At 37.4% G+C, this 17,892-nt stretch overlaps 1 protein-coding gene across 3 annotated transcripts in view; it reads right to left on the bottom strand.

Annotated features, from left to right (window-relative positions):
* The window catches only part of smarca2 (SWI/SNF related, matrix associated, actin dependent regulator of chromatin, subfamily a, member 2), a 161,887-nt gene that overhangs the window by 58,316 nt on the left and 85,679 nt on the right, over positions 1 to 17,892 (bottom strand). For all 3 annotated transcript variants that reach the window (XM_051929541.1, XM_051929540.1, XM_051929542.1), the window contains 4 exons: positions 14,138 to 14,380; positions 13,432 to 13,545; positions 8,510 to 8,617; positions 910 to 996 (listed from right to left, as the gene is read on the bottom strand). In XM_051929541.1, coding sequence (XP_051785501.1) covers positions 910 to 996; positions 8,510 to 8,617; positions 13,432 to 13,545; positions 14,138 to 14,380 — 552 coding nt within the window. The remainder of the gene's footprint in view (positions 1 to 909; positions 997 to 8,509; positions 8,618 to 13,431; positions 13,546 to 14,137; positions 14,381 to 17,892) is intronic.

Below are 17,892 nucleotides of genomic sequence, written 5' to 3'. Positions count from 1 at the left end.
ATCCAACCTGATGGAGCTTGAGAGGTGCTGCAAAGAGGAATGGGCAAAACTGGCCAAGGATAGATGTGCCAAGCTTGTGGTATCATATTCAAAAAGACTTGAGGCTGTAATTGCTGCCAAAGGTGCATCGACAAAGTATTGAGCAAAGGCTGTGAATACTTATGTACATGTGATTCCTCAGTTTTTTTATTTTTAATAAATTTGCAAAAACCTCAAGTAAACTTTTTTCACGTTGTCATTATGGGGTGTTGTGTGTAGAATTCTACTGCCACAAATATACACTCACATTCACTTTCATATGGGGCCAACTTAAAATCCCCTACAAACCAAATATGCACCTCTTTGGAATGTGTAGGAATAATCAGAGTATCAGCAGAACAACACTTGTCAATATGAGAAGAATGGGCAAAACTCCACACTCTTGGGTGGGATTAGAATTCAAGAAAGTCTGAGTTAAGTGGCAGTAATGCTAACACTAAGCCATTGTGCAACCCTTGTTTTAAGCAGATAAAGTAAAATAAAGAGATTGTTACAATCAGTGTAAGAAAAATTAGGTAACAGGTACTAGGAGTAATTTTAAAAATACAGAATGCACTCTAAAATTATCCAATTAAAACATTCACCAGTTTGTTCATCTCTAGTACCAAGCAACAGTTTAACATATTGTTTTTGACCTCCCATGCAAAAACAGAAAAAAATACTTATTCATCCATCCAGACCACTACTGCAGGGTCATGAAGAACTAGTCTGTCATAATAGAACATAAAAACATCACACAGAAAAGAAGAAAACTAAATTTGATGCGCTAAGCACTGTATCATTGTGTGACAATTAAACTTTCTCTTTAAATTCTGTCTTTAATATAGCAAGTCATTGTGATGTTTTTTTTTTTTTAAATAAAACACAAACCTCAATATGCTGAAACATAAATGGGTGATTGCAAATTTTTCTTAGTTGCATGATGGTGTTCATGAGAGTTTTAGCTCCTCCTTTACCCTGATGAAAAGAAAATAATATATATTAAAATCTTTGTAAATTTCTTAGGCATAAACTAACAAAATTACATCATACAGTACACAAAATGCAGTATATTTTCAACATACAAAAGAGTATATCTAACCATCTTTAACATACATATATATATATATATAATATATATATATAATACAGGGTAGGATTCAAAAGTAATGAGCCTCATTTTGTTCTGATGCGAATGTACCTCGCCGCGCGCCCCACTTGCCAGCGACGGTGACGGTGGGTGTTGGCTTCACAACGCAACGGAGCTTAGGATCGGCCTTGACGGGAACCCCTGTGCGGTAGTGCGTTACACGGTGGAATGGAAAGTTTGTTAGAGCAACGGTATGCGTTGAAGACGAAGACCATGCTCATTGCCTTCTTCGGAGTGAAGGGGATCATCCACTACGAGTTTGTCCCGCAAGGACAGACCGTGAATGCTGCTTACTACTTGGAAGTCCTGAAAAGGCTGAAAAGAAGCGTCGCGCGCAAGCGAAGGGACATCAAGGACAGCTGGAAGCTTCACCACGATAACGCGCCCAGCCACACCGCCTTCATCGTGAGCGCCTACCTGGCCCGGGTGAACGTTCCGGTGGTCCCCCAGCCTCCCTACAGTCCGGACGTGTCGCCTTCTGACTTCTTCTTGTTTCTGCGCTTAAAATCAGCGCTGAAAGGAAAACGCTTCGACTCGATCGAGGACATCCAAGCAAATGTCAAGGCAGCCCTTGCAGCCATCCCGGAACAGGCCTACGTGGACGCCTTCGAGTCATGGAAAAGCCACCTACAAAAGTGTATTGATGCAGGAGGTGCCTATTTTGAAGACTATTAATTAGTTGTACCGATTTGCTCAATAAATTTGTCTTTTTGAACAAAGGCTCATTACTTTTGAATCCTACCCTGTATATATATATATATATATATATATATATATATATATATATATATATATATATACACACACACACACACAGTGCATCCGGAAAGTATTCACAGCACATCACTTTTTCCACATTGTCTTATGTTGCAGCCTTATTCCAAAATGGATTAAATTCATTTTTTCATCAGAATTCTACACACAACACCCCATAATGACAACGTGAAAAAAGTTTACTTGAGATTTTTGCAAATTTATTAAAAATAAAAAAATTGACAAAGCACATGTACATAAGTATTCACAGCCTTTAACATGAAGCTCAAAATTGAGCTCAGCTGCATCCTGTTTCCCCTGATCATCCTTGAGATGTTTCTTCAGCTTAATTGGAGTCCACCTGTGGTAAATTCAGTTGATTGGACATGATTTGGAAAGGCACACACCTGTCTATATAAGGTCCCACAGTTGAAAGTTCATGTCAGAGCAGAAACCAAGCATGAAGTTAAAGGAATTGTCTGTAGACCTCCGAGACAGGATTGTCTCGAGGCACAAATCTGGGGAAGGTTACAGAAAAAGTTCTGCTGCTTTGAAGGTCTCAATGAGCACAGTGGCCTCCATCATCCGTAAATTACAGCTGGCCGGCCATCTAAACTGAGCAATTGGGGGAGAAGGGCCTTAGTCAGGGAGGTGACCAAGAACCCAATGGTCACTCTGTCAGAGCTCCAGAGGTCCTCTGTGGAGAGAGGAGAACATTCCAGAAGGACAACCATCTCTGCAGCAATCCATCAATCAGGCCTGTATGGTAGAGTGGCCAGACAGAAGCCACTCTTTAGTAAAAGGCACATGGCAGCCCGCCTAGAGTTTGCCAAAGGGAACCTGAAGGACTCTCAGACCATGAGAAAGAAAATTCTCTGGTCTAATGAGACAAAGATTGAACTCTTTGGTGTGAATGCCAGGCGTCACGTTTGGAGGAAACCAGGCACCGCTCATCACCAGGCCAATACCATCCCTACAGTGAAGCATGGTGGTGGCAGCATCATGCTGTGGGGATGTTTTTCAGCGGCAGGGACTGGGAGACTAGTCAGGATAAAGGGAAAGATGACTGCAGCAATGTACAGAGACATCCCGGAAGAAAACATGCTCCAGAGCGTGCTTGACCTCAGACTGGGGCGATGGTTCATCTTTCAGCAGGACAATGACCCTAAGCACACAGCCAAGATATCAAAGGAGTGGCTTCAGGACAACTCTGTGAATGTCCTTGAGTGGCCCAGCCAGAGCCCAGACTTGAATCCGATTGAACATCTCTGGAGAGATCTTAAAATGGCTGTGCACCGACGCTTCCCATCCAACCTGATGGAGCTTGAGAGGTGCTGCAAAGAGGAATGGGCGAAACTGGCCAAGGATAGGTGTGCCAAGCTTGTGGCATCATATTCAAAAAGACTTGAGGCTGTAATTGCTGCCAAAGGTGCATCGACAAAGTATTGAGCAAAGGCTGTGAATACTTATCTACATGTGATTTCTCAGTTTATTTATTTTTAATAAATTTGCAAAAACCTCAAGTAAATTTTTTTCATGTTGTCCTTATGGGGTGTTGTGTGTAGAATTCTGAGGAAAAAATGAATTTAATCCATTTTGGAATAAGGCTGTAACATAACAAAATGTGGAAAAAGTGATGCGCTGTGAATACTTTCCGGATGCACTGTATATATATATATATATATATATAATTCATATATTGTCAGGAGAAAAAGTCATATGAATGAAAATGGATTGTTTTCAGTCATATTCCTACAAAGATGACATATATAATTCACACTAAGCATCAACTCCTACACTCAGGCTAAATTTCAGACAGACTAACAAAATGACACTCTTAAAATCTGGTACGAATGGCCTTTAGGTCTGTATAAACTAGAAGCTTATGCATAAACATACCATGGTTTTCAAACAAAAAAGTTCCTCATAAGTGTTTAATATTAATATTATATATCAAAAAGTACAGAAGCAACCAGCAAAGTATCATTAGTTAATGTGCAGAATTCACAAACCTTTTGGTGATGTATGTTTAATATGCACTGTACATCAAAATTAAAAAACCATATTTGCTAAAACTATAGTATGTGCTAAGTGACTTGGAAATCATTTATGAATTGTGATTCTAGATAAAATTATACATCTATTACATAAAATTCACTTGATATGTCTTAATCATGTCTATGTATGTCATTTTTTTAGATAGCTATTTCACTATTATTTTCTTAAACAATCTGTAAAGCATTTATCCGGTACAACCTCTGGCTAAAGAAATAAAAGTCAAGAGTTCCCCATCAATACTTTTAAAATTTGATCCTTCAGTTTACCTTTTTGAGCTTTTTGTTTTTTATTTTTAAATAATTTATTAATCACAGCTGGAGTACTCCTATTAATTGGATTACTTTGTTTAATTTTGCTCTCTTTTTGATGTGCACATTTTCCCTTTCAATGAAAATCAGAAGCATAGTTATTAAAATCAATTTTTATATGCATTTTTTTCTTGGTACTTCACTTGTGCCTTAATTCTTTCAAAATAGCCGAGAAAAGCAATAAGCTACTCAGGTAGAAATAAAATCACCTCTTACACAGAAGTCACTAAATCTGTGCCAGTATCATTTCTACATGGTATTAGAGCATCTATAACTATATAATGCAACTCACTCATGAACCAAAAAAAAAATTTCCTGTTTAGCTAAAAAGTTGAAATTTGGCAGAATGGTACATCTAGGGCAGTAGGTATCCACTAAGAAAGGGCATTTCAATATATCAATATTTATGAGAATTTTTTTTTGATGGATTTGATTTACTCTAAACCTCTGTAGAATCAGATATTCCAACTTTAAAGTTTTGATGCTAATAAAGTTCTATCTTTCTAACAGAAAGCCATGATTTTTTTTTTTTTTTTTAACCAATTTTTAGCTTTGAATGAATCAATTTTAAATCACTGTTGCAATATTACTGATTACCACTTTAACATAGAGTTCTGTTGCATTCTCTTTCACACCAACACCAAGGACTGTATGTAGCATGTTGAATAATAAGCAGTTCAAGTGAACTAATATTAGTCCCTGTCAAATACTGTATACAGATAAGCACTTATTTACACAGTATTTCCGGCATATCCAATTAACCCTTGGCACTATAACTAAGCCTTACTGACTGACAGCTATTTTTTTTCCTATAAAGAAATAATATTGAACATTCTTCAACAATATTATGTGTGTCAGTTTTCACCTTAAGGAATAGCTTTTTGAATGAAAAAAAAATACACAACTATATGGTGATTTACATGCATTCAATAACAAGCTTTTTAAATAAAAAGAGACTTAAAGAACTGGACTTGTTCAAGAAGTTGCATGGACTATAGAAAACTCATCAGCCACTAAGTTCTTCAGAATAAGGGTTGAAAACAATGTACAAGTTCTTTACAAATGTTAATAGATCATTGGTTTACATAATGAGTTTTGAAGGGTCTTTGATTTCAACCTGTAAATCCTATCCAATTGATATTGCACTGTGAATGTTAACATTATAAAATAAACCTTTTCAGTAAAATGTCTTTTTCAACTGCTTAATAATAAAAGGAGCTTTAAGGATCAAAAAAAATTGAAGAACTTTAAAATATCCTCTACATTTCCCTGTCCATGCAATCCCACCAGTGCACATTGTCATAGTTTCCTTTAAGGTCTATTATGAAAAACAACATCTATAATTCTTAAGGGATGTGAAAGAAAAAAATTATTAACTGCTTGCAAGTTACTAACAGATAAAAAAAAAAAAAAAACAAAAAGAACTAACAAAGCTGTTTTTTCTATAACAGCAGGTTATTCATACAGGAGATTTTCATAAGAAAGGGTGCAGTAAGCTGACCAAGGATAATTTTTTCTTTTTTTAAAGGAATTCATCCGTTAGACACAGGAAAGAGGACTTTTCCTTCTTTAGGGGCCCCTTTTGTAATGTACACAAAATAGAAACAGTTAGCCGATGCACACAATGTAAGATGAAATGATTAGATAAACATATTGTGCTTATTGAAAAATAAGGAAACACATTAAATTATTATTAAAAGTTTTGAGGAAAAATGCAGTATCTCTGCTTTTGAATTTTAATGTTCATTCAGGAATCTATGACCATTATTATATCAAACTTACAAAATACTAATCATAGTATTCTGAGACAGAGGCAACATTATGCAAATAGATATTTGTGCAAAACATAGGTACAGGTCAGGTCAGTCACTCTCACTGAATATTTTCTAAAAATAAGATTTTAGAGAGCAAATAAGTGAGGTACACCATAATTAGCTACAGACTGGAAAGTGGAAAAGAAAAAAAATGGCTGTACCTCTGCAAAAAAAAAAAAAAATCAGAATGAGTAACTGCTACTAGAAAATTTCACATTTAAACCTCATAAAAAGATGGAGTTAAGTTAAAATAACAGAAATTTTAAAATATGGTAGCAGATTTATTTATTAGGATGAAATTCCCTAATATTACAGGACATACTGTATAACCATGTCAGAAATGAAAAGGGGTCTGTGAAACAAAACCATAAACTACCTAATAAAATTTTAAAAAATAAATACTGTTAGCATAAAAATAGGGAAAGGTTCAAGTTCATACAGATTTGTATTCCAAGAGTCCACAAGAATGTACACATGGCTACATCAACTCATCACCACTTGCTGCTTGCAAATTCCACATTCTGACTAGCAAAGAACCATTTGGCTTGGGAGTCTTTTTTAGAAAAGTTATGCCCCTGCCCTAGGTCTGCATAAATATTGTTTTAATTGCTTTCCTTTAGGTATGTTCCTCACCAAAAATCTTCAGATGTTATAGAATAAACGAAAATCCCAACAGGTGATATACTAACTCTACAATACTAAAAATGTAAAATTTCAATTAGTTTCATTAATAGAACAAGTAGAATTTGATAAACATACATTTACCTAGTTGTTAATCCTCTTTTATCCATAAATAAGTTTATTGTTTCTTTTGATACAAATTAAAAATTATGTTTTTGATGAACAAACAAACATTCATTATAAGAACATAGAATAACTAACAGCTAACAAAGGCAAAACTTCACAAAACAATAAAAAAGTTAGTTTAGATAATTATAAAATAAATATAATGCCCTTTCTTTTAGTACTTAAAATTAAAAAGGGATTACAAGTTTAACACAAATAAATAACCTGAGTACTTGTTGCAATTCAATTTTGAAATAAATTTTTGGAAAACTGTTGCAATTCCATATAATAAATCATCACTGAGATTAAAAAGAAAACATTCCAACAGTGTGTGGCCTATGTCCAGGACGACTTCATGCTGGAAGGACCAGGGGAGAGAGTGCACCCCTGTATCTACCCCGGATCATTAGGTGACAGCGGTGCCCCAGATTTCCACAGGACATCATGGGACTTAGAGTTTGCCAACTCAGCCCTGTTGGGTTCCATTGGTGCTACCATGGGGTGCTGCCAGATCTGCTGAGCCCTATTTTGTCAGGCTCCCACCTCACCTGGAAGTGCTTCTGAACCATGCTTACAGGATACCGGAAGTACTCCCGGTGTTGCATAAAAGAGCCAGAGTCAGGAGGAAGAGGATGGAGTTTGCTGGGTGGAGTGGAGGCAGATAGAAAAAAAGAAGAAGAAAGGCATTGCTGTGTGCTTATTTTGTACTGTGTCCAGGTGGTAAATAACTGGGAAGAGCTTCTTCCCACAGCAAAATAAAAGCAGTGTGTTGTGCAAGACTTGTTCCTGTGTCTGTGTCAGGTTTGGGCAGCTGGAGCACCCTGTTCAGGCCACAAGTGGTACCAACTAGAACATTACATACTAGAACAAAAGATTAAAGTACTGGTAGGAAAGAATCTGCTGAAAATATGTGGGACTGTAACATCAACAAAGGTATACACTTTCATAAACTAAAGCAGCTTAACTAACACTTCAGGAAGTTTACAAATTCTTAAGGTAACCTATCACAAGCAACCATACATTTATCATGATGATAGACAGGCTCTATATAGGCGACATGGAATTAAGTGTACAAAGAAAGAAAAAATGTTAAATTTGACCTAAGCAAAGTAAAACTCATACATATATATATGCCTCTTTTCAAACCATACTATAATTTAATCTGTGTAATATGCCCACACGTTAATGTTTCCCTTTGTCTTTTCCAGGATAATATACTGAATTGTAAAGTTGTGATGAATTCAGTGTATCTGCCACATTATCACTATCATCATGAAAGAGTATGTCATTTGCAAATTCTTTCATCATAATTTTATTTGGATAATGAGAAATCAGTCAACCAATGCATTATTTTCTGATCTATCTTAATAATCTGCGTTCATTATTTATAAATTGAAATGGCTTAATTAAAAAAAAAAAAATTAAATCCTTTCATTAATAAATATTAATTTTACGTCTATTATGTATTAAAACAGTCCATCATGGATTTAACAGTTAAAAGTCACATAAAAATAACACACAAATTGTGTACTGCTGGCAGTATAATACAGTATAAGAAGATCACAACAGAAAACTAGATATTAGTGGAACTAATGATAAAAAACAAAAACCACACATTTTACCTTTTTGTCCTTCTCTGATCCATCAGTAAGAAGAATTCCTTTTGCTTGCATGTGTCTATATAATATTTTCTGTATTGCTGACATGTCACATTTAACCACATACTCCACCTATTTTAAACAAAAACACAGAATTAAAGAAGAAAAAAGTTTAAGCATTCAATATTTTACCTGAATTAAGTAGAAGTGTATATGATATACTTCAGTAGGATCTAAATAAGACCCCTGACAGAACACAGGCTGCCACTGACAGGTTCCTGAAAGACAGTACCCTTTTGTTACCATTATAGTGTAAGTCATCTGTTTCTAACAGCAGATGGCACCTGAGTGTACAAATTACTTGAAAGTGCTTGAACAAAAAGACAAAAGAAGATGTGAAACAAGGACTACTACTGTACTTAGGAATAGGCCAGAAGCCACTTTTAACATTGCAGTTTCTGCTGAAGCCTAGTATATTGTATATACATTAAGAATAACTTACAAAACATAAATGTAGACATGTTTTATGCAGCTTGCACACCATATACAGTTAAGACATTTACAGACTATAGTATTGTGGTAATCTGGGTGATGAAATACTGGCATTGTAACATGAAATCTATTATTTAATAAATGGCCTAGAAAAATCTTTAAATTCAAAAACACTTGATGTAAATATTATCAGTACATACACACCTCAGGCTACATAATGCATAATTTACATAATTTCAGATTTACACAATGTTTCCTAAAAGGTCTAGTAAAAAAAAAATTGGAGTTATGGAAATTTTGTGTTACCCATTTTGCAAGCTATGTACAAGATCTGCATGCTGCATTAAAGAACCCCCTTCAACATTCAAGCCTGTTGTTTAACCTTTAACCGATTAGTGACCAAAAAAAAAAAAAATTTTTTGTGATGCTTCTTGCAACTTCTTCCTCATCTACTAAGTGAATCCTTTGTTACCTATAACAAAAATCCTGCCTACAGTGAGCTAAAATGACTCTAGGAATTACGCAAGTATCACCAAAGCAAACTAAATATTATTTGGTTAAAGGTGATTTTAGACTTCCAGTTGATTTTCTTTGTGCTGAATATGGAGAGGATTATTTACTCTCTTTCAGTATCGTTAGTTCAATTGAATTTTACACAGCAAACTTTCAGGTGTACCAGATATAACAATATATACCCCTTGGGTGCGTCATGGGCATCTGGCTTTGGGAAGAAACAACTTTTCCCCTGGAACATTCATCATTGAGGGTCAACAGCAGCTATTTGCAGTAATTAATTATGTGGTTTCTTTACAAAATATAGCTCTGTGAGCAGAATGCCTAATCTGATAACTAGAAGAACACAAGAAAATTAAACCCTACTTTGCTTACTACAGAAAGGATACATTTCACCGAGGTGACTCTGTAGAAGATGACAAGCTCTTCTGGTGGGAATACAGTGATGTACTTTAAATTCATGTAGACAGCAGATATAGCAGGAGAGTTTAATTTCATTATATAATGTTGTATATTTACTCTCCACTATATAAACGTGATTTAAATAAGAGTTACATATCTACTGTATATATGCCTGTAAATCTTTTGTTAGTAATGCTCATTTTGGAAGGCATTTACTGATTAATAAATTTAATTTTCCCTCAAATTCTGCATTATGGCCAAAGTGCAATCACATTTAGAGGATGCTCCATCTCCATCCACTACTCTTGAGATATAAGATGAAGAGGTTTGGACATCTGTGGAAGAGGTTTGGACATTTGTGGAATCTGTGCGCTGCTGCTGTTTCTCACTACCTACGTATATGGTTTGATTGACTTGATCACAAGTGAATTTATATCTTTTCTTTTTATTAAATTAAAAAAAAAAACACATGAACAACAGTGATTACACTTTCTACTTTACAGTTGCAGGGACCTGGGTAATTCCATCCTGGCCATAAAAACACTAGTCAAGCTTGTCTTTCATATCCTCAGGAGCAACACGAACATTCTTAACAATATGAGGGATAGTACAATGTTAAGTGAAAAAATCTTCATTCCCAAAGTTTTTAAGAATGTTATTACTATTATTTACATTGCCTATCTGTAGTGTTGATCAGTGAAATCTACCACAGCACTTTTCACGCGAACATGCTGTACTCATTAGTGACATTCTTCTCCAAGACTATACAGCTTAGTCGAAAATTTTTCCCAGTGCTCCATGATGTGTTGCAAGGCCAGTGTGACATCAAAGAGCTACAGAAGCCCTGCACAGAACTTTGATGCAAGCATACAGAAATATCCTTGTCGAACTGCTTTGGGTCATGACTTGATGTCACCTGTCAAGGGGTAGGATATATTCCTATATTCACTGCAACACTACAAACATTGTTTAGGAATGGTACTGTATGAGGAATGGCATGAGGAACATGATAAAGAGTTCAAGCTGTTGACTTGGCCTCAAAATTCTCCACACCACAATCTGATCACGCTTAGTTTGATCCATAGAGGCTTCACCTCACAACTTACAGGTCTTAAAGGATCTATTGCTAACATCTTGGTACCAGATACCACAGGACACCTTCAGAGGTCTTGCGGACTCCATGTCTCGATGGGTCAGAGCTGCTCTAGTAGCATAATGGGGGACCTACATAATATTAGACAGATGGTTTTAATGTTGTGGCTGATCGGTGTATAACACTAATGACTGTGCCAGAGCCGCATAAGTAATTTGCCTGCATAATTAGTTATGTGCTGGAGCCAGATCCAAAACAAGCCTTGAAGGATAAGTTGAAATACTCGACAACTGTCTTAGATTTAAAAATGGACGTTTTTGGAAGTTTTTAAGCTATTCCTCCATGCCCCATAGACTACAATGTAAAATGCCAGTATGAGCAAGATATATATATTTTTTTATATTAAAAGAAAGCAATTAACTTCAGTTTAAACAGTTTCACATGGCAACTGCATATATAGCATGTTTGTGAAAAAAAATAACATTGAATTAAAACATACCAAATTATCCCTTAAAGGAGCCCTGCCCCTCCACAAGAAAGAAAACAAATGTGTCCCTGTTAAACAATGACAACTAAAGATTTATTACTGTTTACAAGGCATTTCTATCTTCTTTTTTGGAGAAAAAATGTAAAGCATCTGCACAAAGATTAGAAATGAAAAAAAGACATTCCTCTGTGAATGGAGCCACATCTTCAAACAATGAAACACGCCTGTCTCAAACTGCCATGGTACGGCTACGTGTTCCCCAAGACTGGAGGGCAATTATATGCTGTATGTATATTTTTTACTTGTTGCTATACGGTGGCCATGGTTTTTATTTTGCTTGTGGTTATCACTTCATCTGTGTCTTAAAAAGTGTTTACTATTAAAAGTTTTTATATACAGATCAAATTCCATTACAACAAAATGCCAGGGACCTAAAAAATATTTTGTTGTAATGAAAATTTCGTAGTAATGAGATTCTGTATTTGTCGCTATAGTGCTTTCTTTAACTTGCATCCAGGCATTTGCAGTCATTTCAATAACTTCTTTCACGTTAATTTTCATCTCCTCCTGTCTGCAAGTTATGCTGATAAGAATTTCTCTCAGCATTTCCTTTGCGATAATACATTTTCAGGGTCCGAATGATGTCCAAATCCAATGGCCCAAGCACTGCCGTGTAATTGGGTGGGAGGAACTCAACTTGAACATTATCTAAATGTAGAAGCATGCTGTGAGTAGCACAAAAAGTAGAATCTTCCTTTTCTTCTTCTTCATATGAATGACTCGCCGAAGTGCGTCCTGAAGCATGACTGCCGTGCCTGTGGAAGATTGCTTGTCACAATGCTGCAGCAGAGCACTGGAGAAGCAAATCCGAGCAGATTGCAGTTGATCGCCTGTTGTCGATGGGTGATGCAAATAACATTATAATGCAGGGAACAGAATTACTTGGTCACTAACCTGTCCATGACCGTGCCTGACTGTTGTGTCTGTGTATAGGAGAGTGGTAGATTCCGCTTCAATAAATAACCGTGCTGTTCCTGTTTCAAGCTGAATAAAGCTGTTTTTGCTAAAGTACTGAGACTCAGCCTCATGTTTTGGGGTGCAAGACAGTGACTGATGTGTCACAATCTCCTTGTCAAGTTGTTGCAGCCAGTTTCCCAAAATGTCTAGAGTCATCCAAGGAATGCAACGCGCTTAAAACACCAAGGACTGATCGACTTGCCGATGATAAAAGGAGTAACTGCTTTGTCGACGTCTTCAAATGCAACAGTTCGCATATGTTTGCGCTGAGGCCCAAGGTTTGCAACCCAAGAATTTTCTTCTATTTTTGCTCGGTCTTTCAAGAAAGTTGACAATGACGATGGCGAAATTCCGAATTCACTGGCAACGTATTTTTACCGGAATCGAGAGCTGCAAAACTTTTTTTTCTAATGTGAACTATTGTTGTTTTTTCGTGTCTGTCATTTTTATAGGAGGGTGACAATGAGTTAAATTCCAATGGATGTTTATCAAATGTTGACGAGCAATAAGCAAAAGGTACCACTGAAAACCACAGAAAATAAACACAGCAAAAAACAGTACAAGGAAAGTTTGAAGAAGGAGAAAAATTTATAATGTTTCTGTTCAGTCATTGTGCACAACTGAGCTATAGATCACAGAACTAACTACTCTGTGGATGACTCATTCATTTGACTGCTCTGTGGCTGATTCATTCAGGCATATCAAGGTCTTTTGGGCACTGCGTTGTAATGAAAGTATCTGCTGAACATATTTCATAGTAACAAGATTTTTATAGATTCCGTCTTATGGGGGAAGCTGTCCGGACTGTAAAGCACTTCGTTGTAATGGAAATTTCGTTATAAAGATATTCGTTGTAACGGAATTTGACCTGTACAGAAAAATGTCAAGATGCTTGAATATCATTCTTTGATTTTCTTCTAAAAAAATATTGATTTCACAAACCTTTTCTGGCAACTGGGATTCAACTTCTTTTTTCAATCTTCTAAGAAGAAAAGGCCTCAAAACCTTGTGAAGACGTCGTATAATTAGAATGGTCTCTTCCTCATTCAAATCAACCTTCAATTATATAAACCAAAAAAACATACAATCATGATTATACGTTCTGTAATATAAGCAAAGATTAGGGTTGCTTCTGATTGTGTGGGCAAAAAATATAATAAACAGCCAAAGCCAATTCTACAAATAATGCACCTTCATTTAAGAAAACAATTTTACATTAACAAAAGCTACAGAAAACATCAGTGAAACTAAAGGAAAATGTTTTTTACAATTTATGTATTTAACCTGATAGATTGCACAACTTCAACAAGAGAAAGATAGTATTAAAGCTGCTCTTAAAGAGCTCAAAGAAATAATGACGTGAAAAATTAAATAAATAAAAGAAATCAGCCTTTCAAATACTATACCAAACTGATAACACATTAGTCAATTAAACATTAAAATTTTAAATACACACTTTGACCATACAAATGGTCAAAAATAATTTTAACTGTAGGATTGTGCAAAAGTACTGGCAATATGACTTGTATGTACTCTTTAAAATGAAAAAGCAGGAAATAAACTTCACTATAGGAAAGGAAACACTGTACACTATCAATCAAAAAATCAGTACTATTAACAATAACTGCATCAATAAATTAAATTATACCCTTTCTCCAGTCATTGCAAATGGTGCATTGAACCACTGTTCAAAGGTACTACAACTTTTAAAGATGGTAGGTAGCAAAAAATTCAGAAGAGCCCAAAGTTCAGGCAGCTTATTTTGCAAGGGAGTTCCTGTAAGTAGAAGACGTCTGGGTGCCACATAATGAGTGTTCAGCACTTGTGTAAGTTTACAGTGGTGATTCTTCATGCGATGACCCTCATCGACTATCATGTACTTCCACCGTATCTGCCAAAAGTCAAAAATTAAAAACTAAGCATTAAGATTACGTATCATTTAAAACGAAAATGTTATATTCCAAAGTAACAAATGTTCTTAATTATGGTATGAATTTCCACTTACTAAAAATCTTAACTGGCCTCACATTAACCAGCCTGTTAAAATAAAATAAAAAAACATTTTTTGAATCCTGAGTTCTTCTTTATATTACAGTGCATCCAGAAAGTATTCACAGCTCATCACTTTTTCCAAATTTTGTTATGTTACAGCCTTATTCCAAAATGGATTAAATTCATTTCTTTCCTCAGAATTCTACACACAACACCCCATAATGACAACGTGAAAAAAGTTTACTTGAGATTTTTGCAAATTTATTAAAAATAAAAAAATTAAGAAAGCACATGTACATAAGTATTCACAGCCTTTGCCATGAAGCTCAAAATTGAGCTCAGGTGCATCCTGTTTCCCATGATTATCCTTGAGATGTTTCTGCAGCTTAATTGGAGTCCACCTGTGGTAAATTCAGTTGATTGGACATGATTTGGAAAGGCACACACTTGTCTATATAAGGTCCCACAGTTGACAGCTCATGTGAGAGCACAAACCAAGCATGAAGTCAAAGGAATTGTCTGTAGACCTCTGAGACAGGATTGTCTCGAGGCACAAATCTGGAGAAGGTTACCGAAAAAGTTCTGCTGCTTTGAAGGTCCCAATGAGCACAGTGGCCTTCATCATCCGTAAATAGAAGAAGTTCGAAACCACCAGGACTCTTTCTAGAGCTGGCCGGCCATCTAAACTGAGCAATCGGGGGAGAAGGGCCTTAGTCAGGGAGGTGACCAAGAACCCAATGGTCACTCTGTCAGAGCTCCAGAGGTCCTCTGTGGAGAGAGGAGAACATTCCAGAAGGACAACCATCTCTGCAGCAATCCGGCCTGTATGGTAGAGTGGCCAGATGGAAACCACTCCTTAGTAAAAGGCACATGGCAGCCCGCCTGGAGTTTGCCAAAAGGCACCTGAAGGACTCTCAAACCATGAGAAAGAAAATTCTCTGGTCTGATGAGACAAAGATTGAATTCTTTGGTGTGAATGCCAGGTGTCACGTTTGGATGAAACCAGGCACTGCTCATCACCAGTCCAATACCATCCCTACAGTGAAGCATGGTGGTGGCAGCATCATGTTGTGGGGATGTTTTTCAGCAGCAGGAACTGGGAGACTAGTCAGGATAAAGGGAAAGATGACTGCAGCAATGTACAGAGACAACGACCCTAAGCACACAGCCAAGATATCAAAGGAATGGCTTCAGGACAACTCTGTGAATGTCCTTGAGTGGTTCAGCCAGAGCCCAGACTTGAATCCAATTGAACATCTCTGGAGAGATCTTAAAATGGCTGTGCACCGACGCTTCCCATCCAACCTGATGGAGCTTGAGAGGTGCTGCAAAGAGGAATGGGAGAAAATGGCCAAGCATAGGTGTGCCAAGCTTGTGGCATCATATTCAAAAAGACTTGAGGCTGTAATTGCTGCCAAAGGTGCATCGACAAAGTATTGAGCAAAGGCTGTGAATATTTATGTACATGTGATTTTCTCAGTTTTTTTATTTTTAATAAATTTGCAAAAACCTCAAGTAAACTTTTTTCAAATTGTCATTATGGGATGTTGTGTGTAGAATTCTGAGGAAAAAAATGAATTTAATCCATTGTGGAATAAGGCTGTAACATAACAAAATGTGGAAAAAGTGATGCGCTGTGAATACTTTCCGCATGCACTGTATATGTATGCACTTCCTACTTTCCTGGAAGGTGGAGAGGGCTCCTACTTTCAGAGTGATTTCCATTTGCATATTCCTTTATGAATTTTCCACGGTGCCTTCTTCTTTCTACGTGGTGGCTCCCCTGCTTCTCTCATCGGGCTTCGCAACAGGGGAGTCACCCTACCTACAGGTGCAGCTGCCTTCCACATTGGTCCGGTAGCCCTCTGATCCCTGGCTAAGTCGGACTCCATCCAGACTGAGACTTGGGTTCTTTCCCCAGCGGCCAGGGCACTCACGCTGGGGCTAAACCAGTCCAAAGCCTCCATGATTGCCGCTGCCTTTTGACGGCCAGTCGTCTTCAATACCGGTCACTCCAGCTCTGTGATCGCTCAGCTGGAGCAACCGCTTTCTTTAGCCCCACTGAGTGTCTGCCAAACACTCATCTGCAGGGGTTCACCTCCCAGCTGCCTGCCTTTGCTCCATCGAATCTGCTCTTGCTCACTCGCTCTCCTGTACCGGTTTTCCTCTATCTGCTTCCTTCTCCATTAACCTCTCGTTCTTTCCTGTTCTCCCCCTAGCCGCCTCGCACTTCTATTTATCACGGGGACGTGGATCAGATGTGGCAATTAGCAGTTCCCGGGAACAATTACGGATGCGGACGACTCCTCACCTGTGCACTTAAGCTAGGATCGCCCGCATCACGAATTCCCCAGGAACCGATCGGCCACACATACTCACTAAGCCGCGAGGGCAGCGATTATTTATTTAAAAAGTGTCCTTTTTGACTTGAGCTGTGGACCCTCTACACCACACTGTTCAGTCATTGTACGAGGAAAAAAAAAACAGTGTGAGAAATAGTGGATGAAGCCTTGCAGATATGGTTTCTTCAGGAACGTTGAAGAGGTACAGTACATACCTTAGAAATATTTTTCTACATGAAAATATGCATGCGTCAGATTAACCGGCCAAAACGGCAACCAGCCATGGGTCTAGTCCCAAAGTGTCCGGTTAAGAGGGATTGCACTGTATATATAATCTATTATATAAAAAAATCTTGGGTCGAGACGTGATCATCTTGTAGAGACACTTTGATGTCACACAAGACTAGACATTACAACCTTAGGAAGCAAGACCCGTGAGACAGTGACTTTTGCACATCACACCCTACTTACAAACAATTTAACACAAGTTCATGGACTTCTGACCTCGCAGTTGTTGGAATTCTTTTGGCAGACACACTTCATGTGTTCCTGGCTCTTAAAAATGTTATACGTTCTAGATGGCACGTGTACGACTGAGTGAAGAAGTACAAGCAGCAGGTTGAAAAGAGACACAAAAGTGTTGGGAGAGAAAAGAAGGCAAAAAAGGATGCACAAGAGAACAGTAATAATCTATGTGCAAATTCAGAAAATTAAGAAAGCAATAATCAGCCTGGACACTTTGACATCCCATGAGAGACACTCTAACATCCCACAAGACAAAGCAGTGAGACAAACGGACAGCTGCTGTACAGGCTTTGAAATGATTGACGCACAGCGCCAAAAGCAGAACACCCAGCATGCTTTCAGCCACCCCCTTCGCAACGCAGGCAGCAGAGATGCGAATTGGCTGGCGCGTAGCGCACCCCAGGGTGGGGGGGGAGTACTCGCGAAGTGACCAGGGGGCAAAGTCTGCCGTATATAAATATATATATATATATATTATATATAGGCTAGAACACATAATGTAAACTTGCTCTTTTTGACAATACAAGAGAAATACTGTAGATAA

The sequence above is a fragment of the Erpetoichthys calabaricus genome, chromosome 7, assembly GCF_900747795.2.
Source record: "Erpetoichthys calabaricus chromosome 7, fErpCal1.3, whole genome shotgun sequence".
NCBI classification, from domain to species: Eukaryota; Metazoa; Chordata; class Cladistia; order Polypteriformes; family Polypteridae; genus Erpetoichthys; species Erpetoichthys calabaricus.
This window is presented reverse-complemented; position numbering and strand designations above follow the sequence as displayed.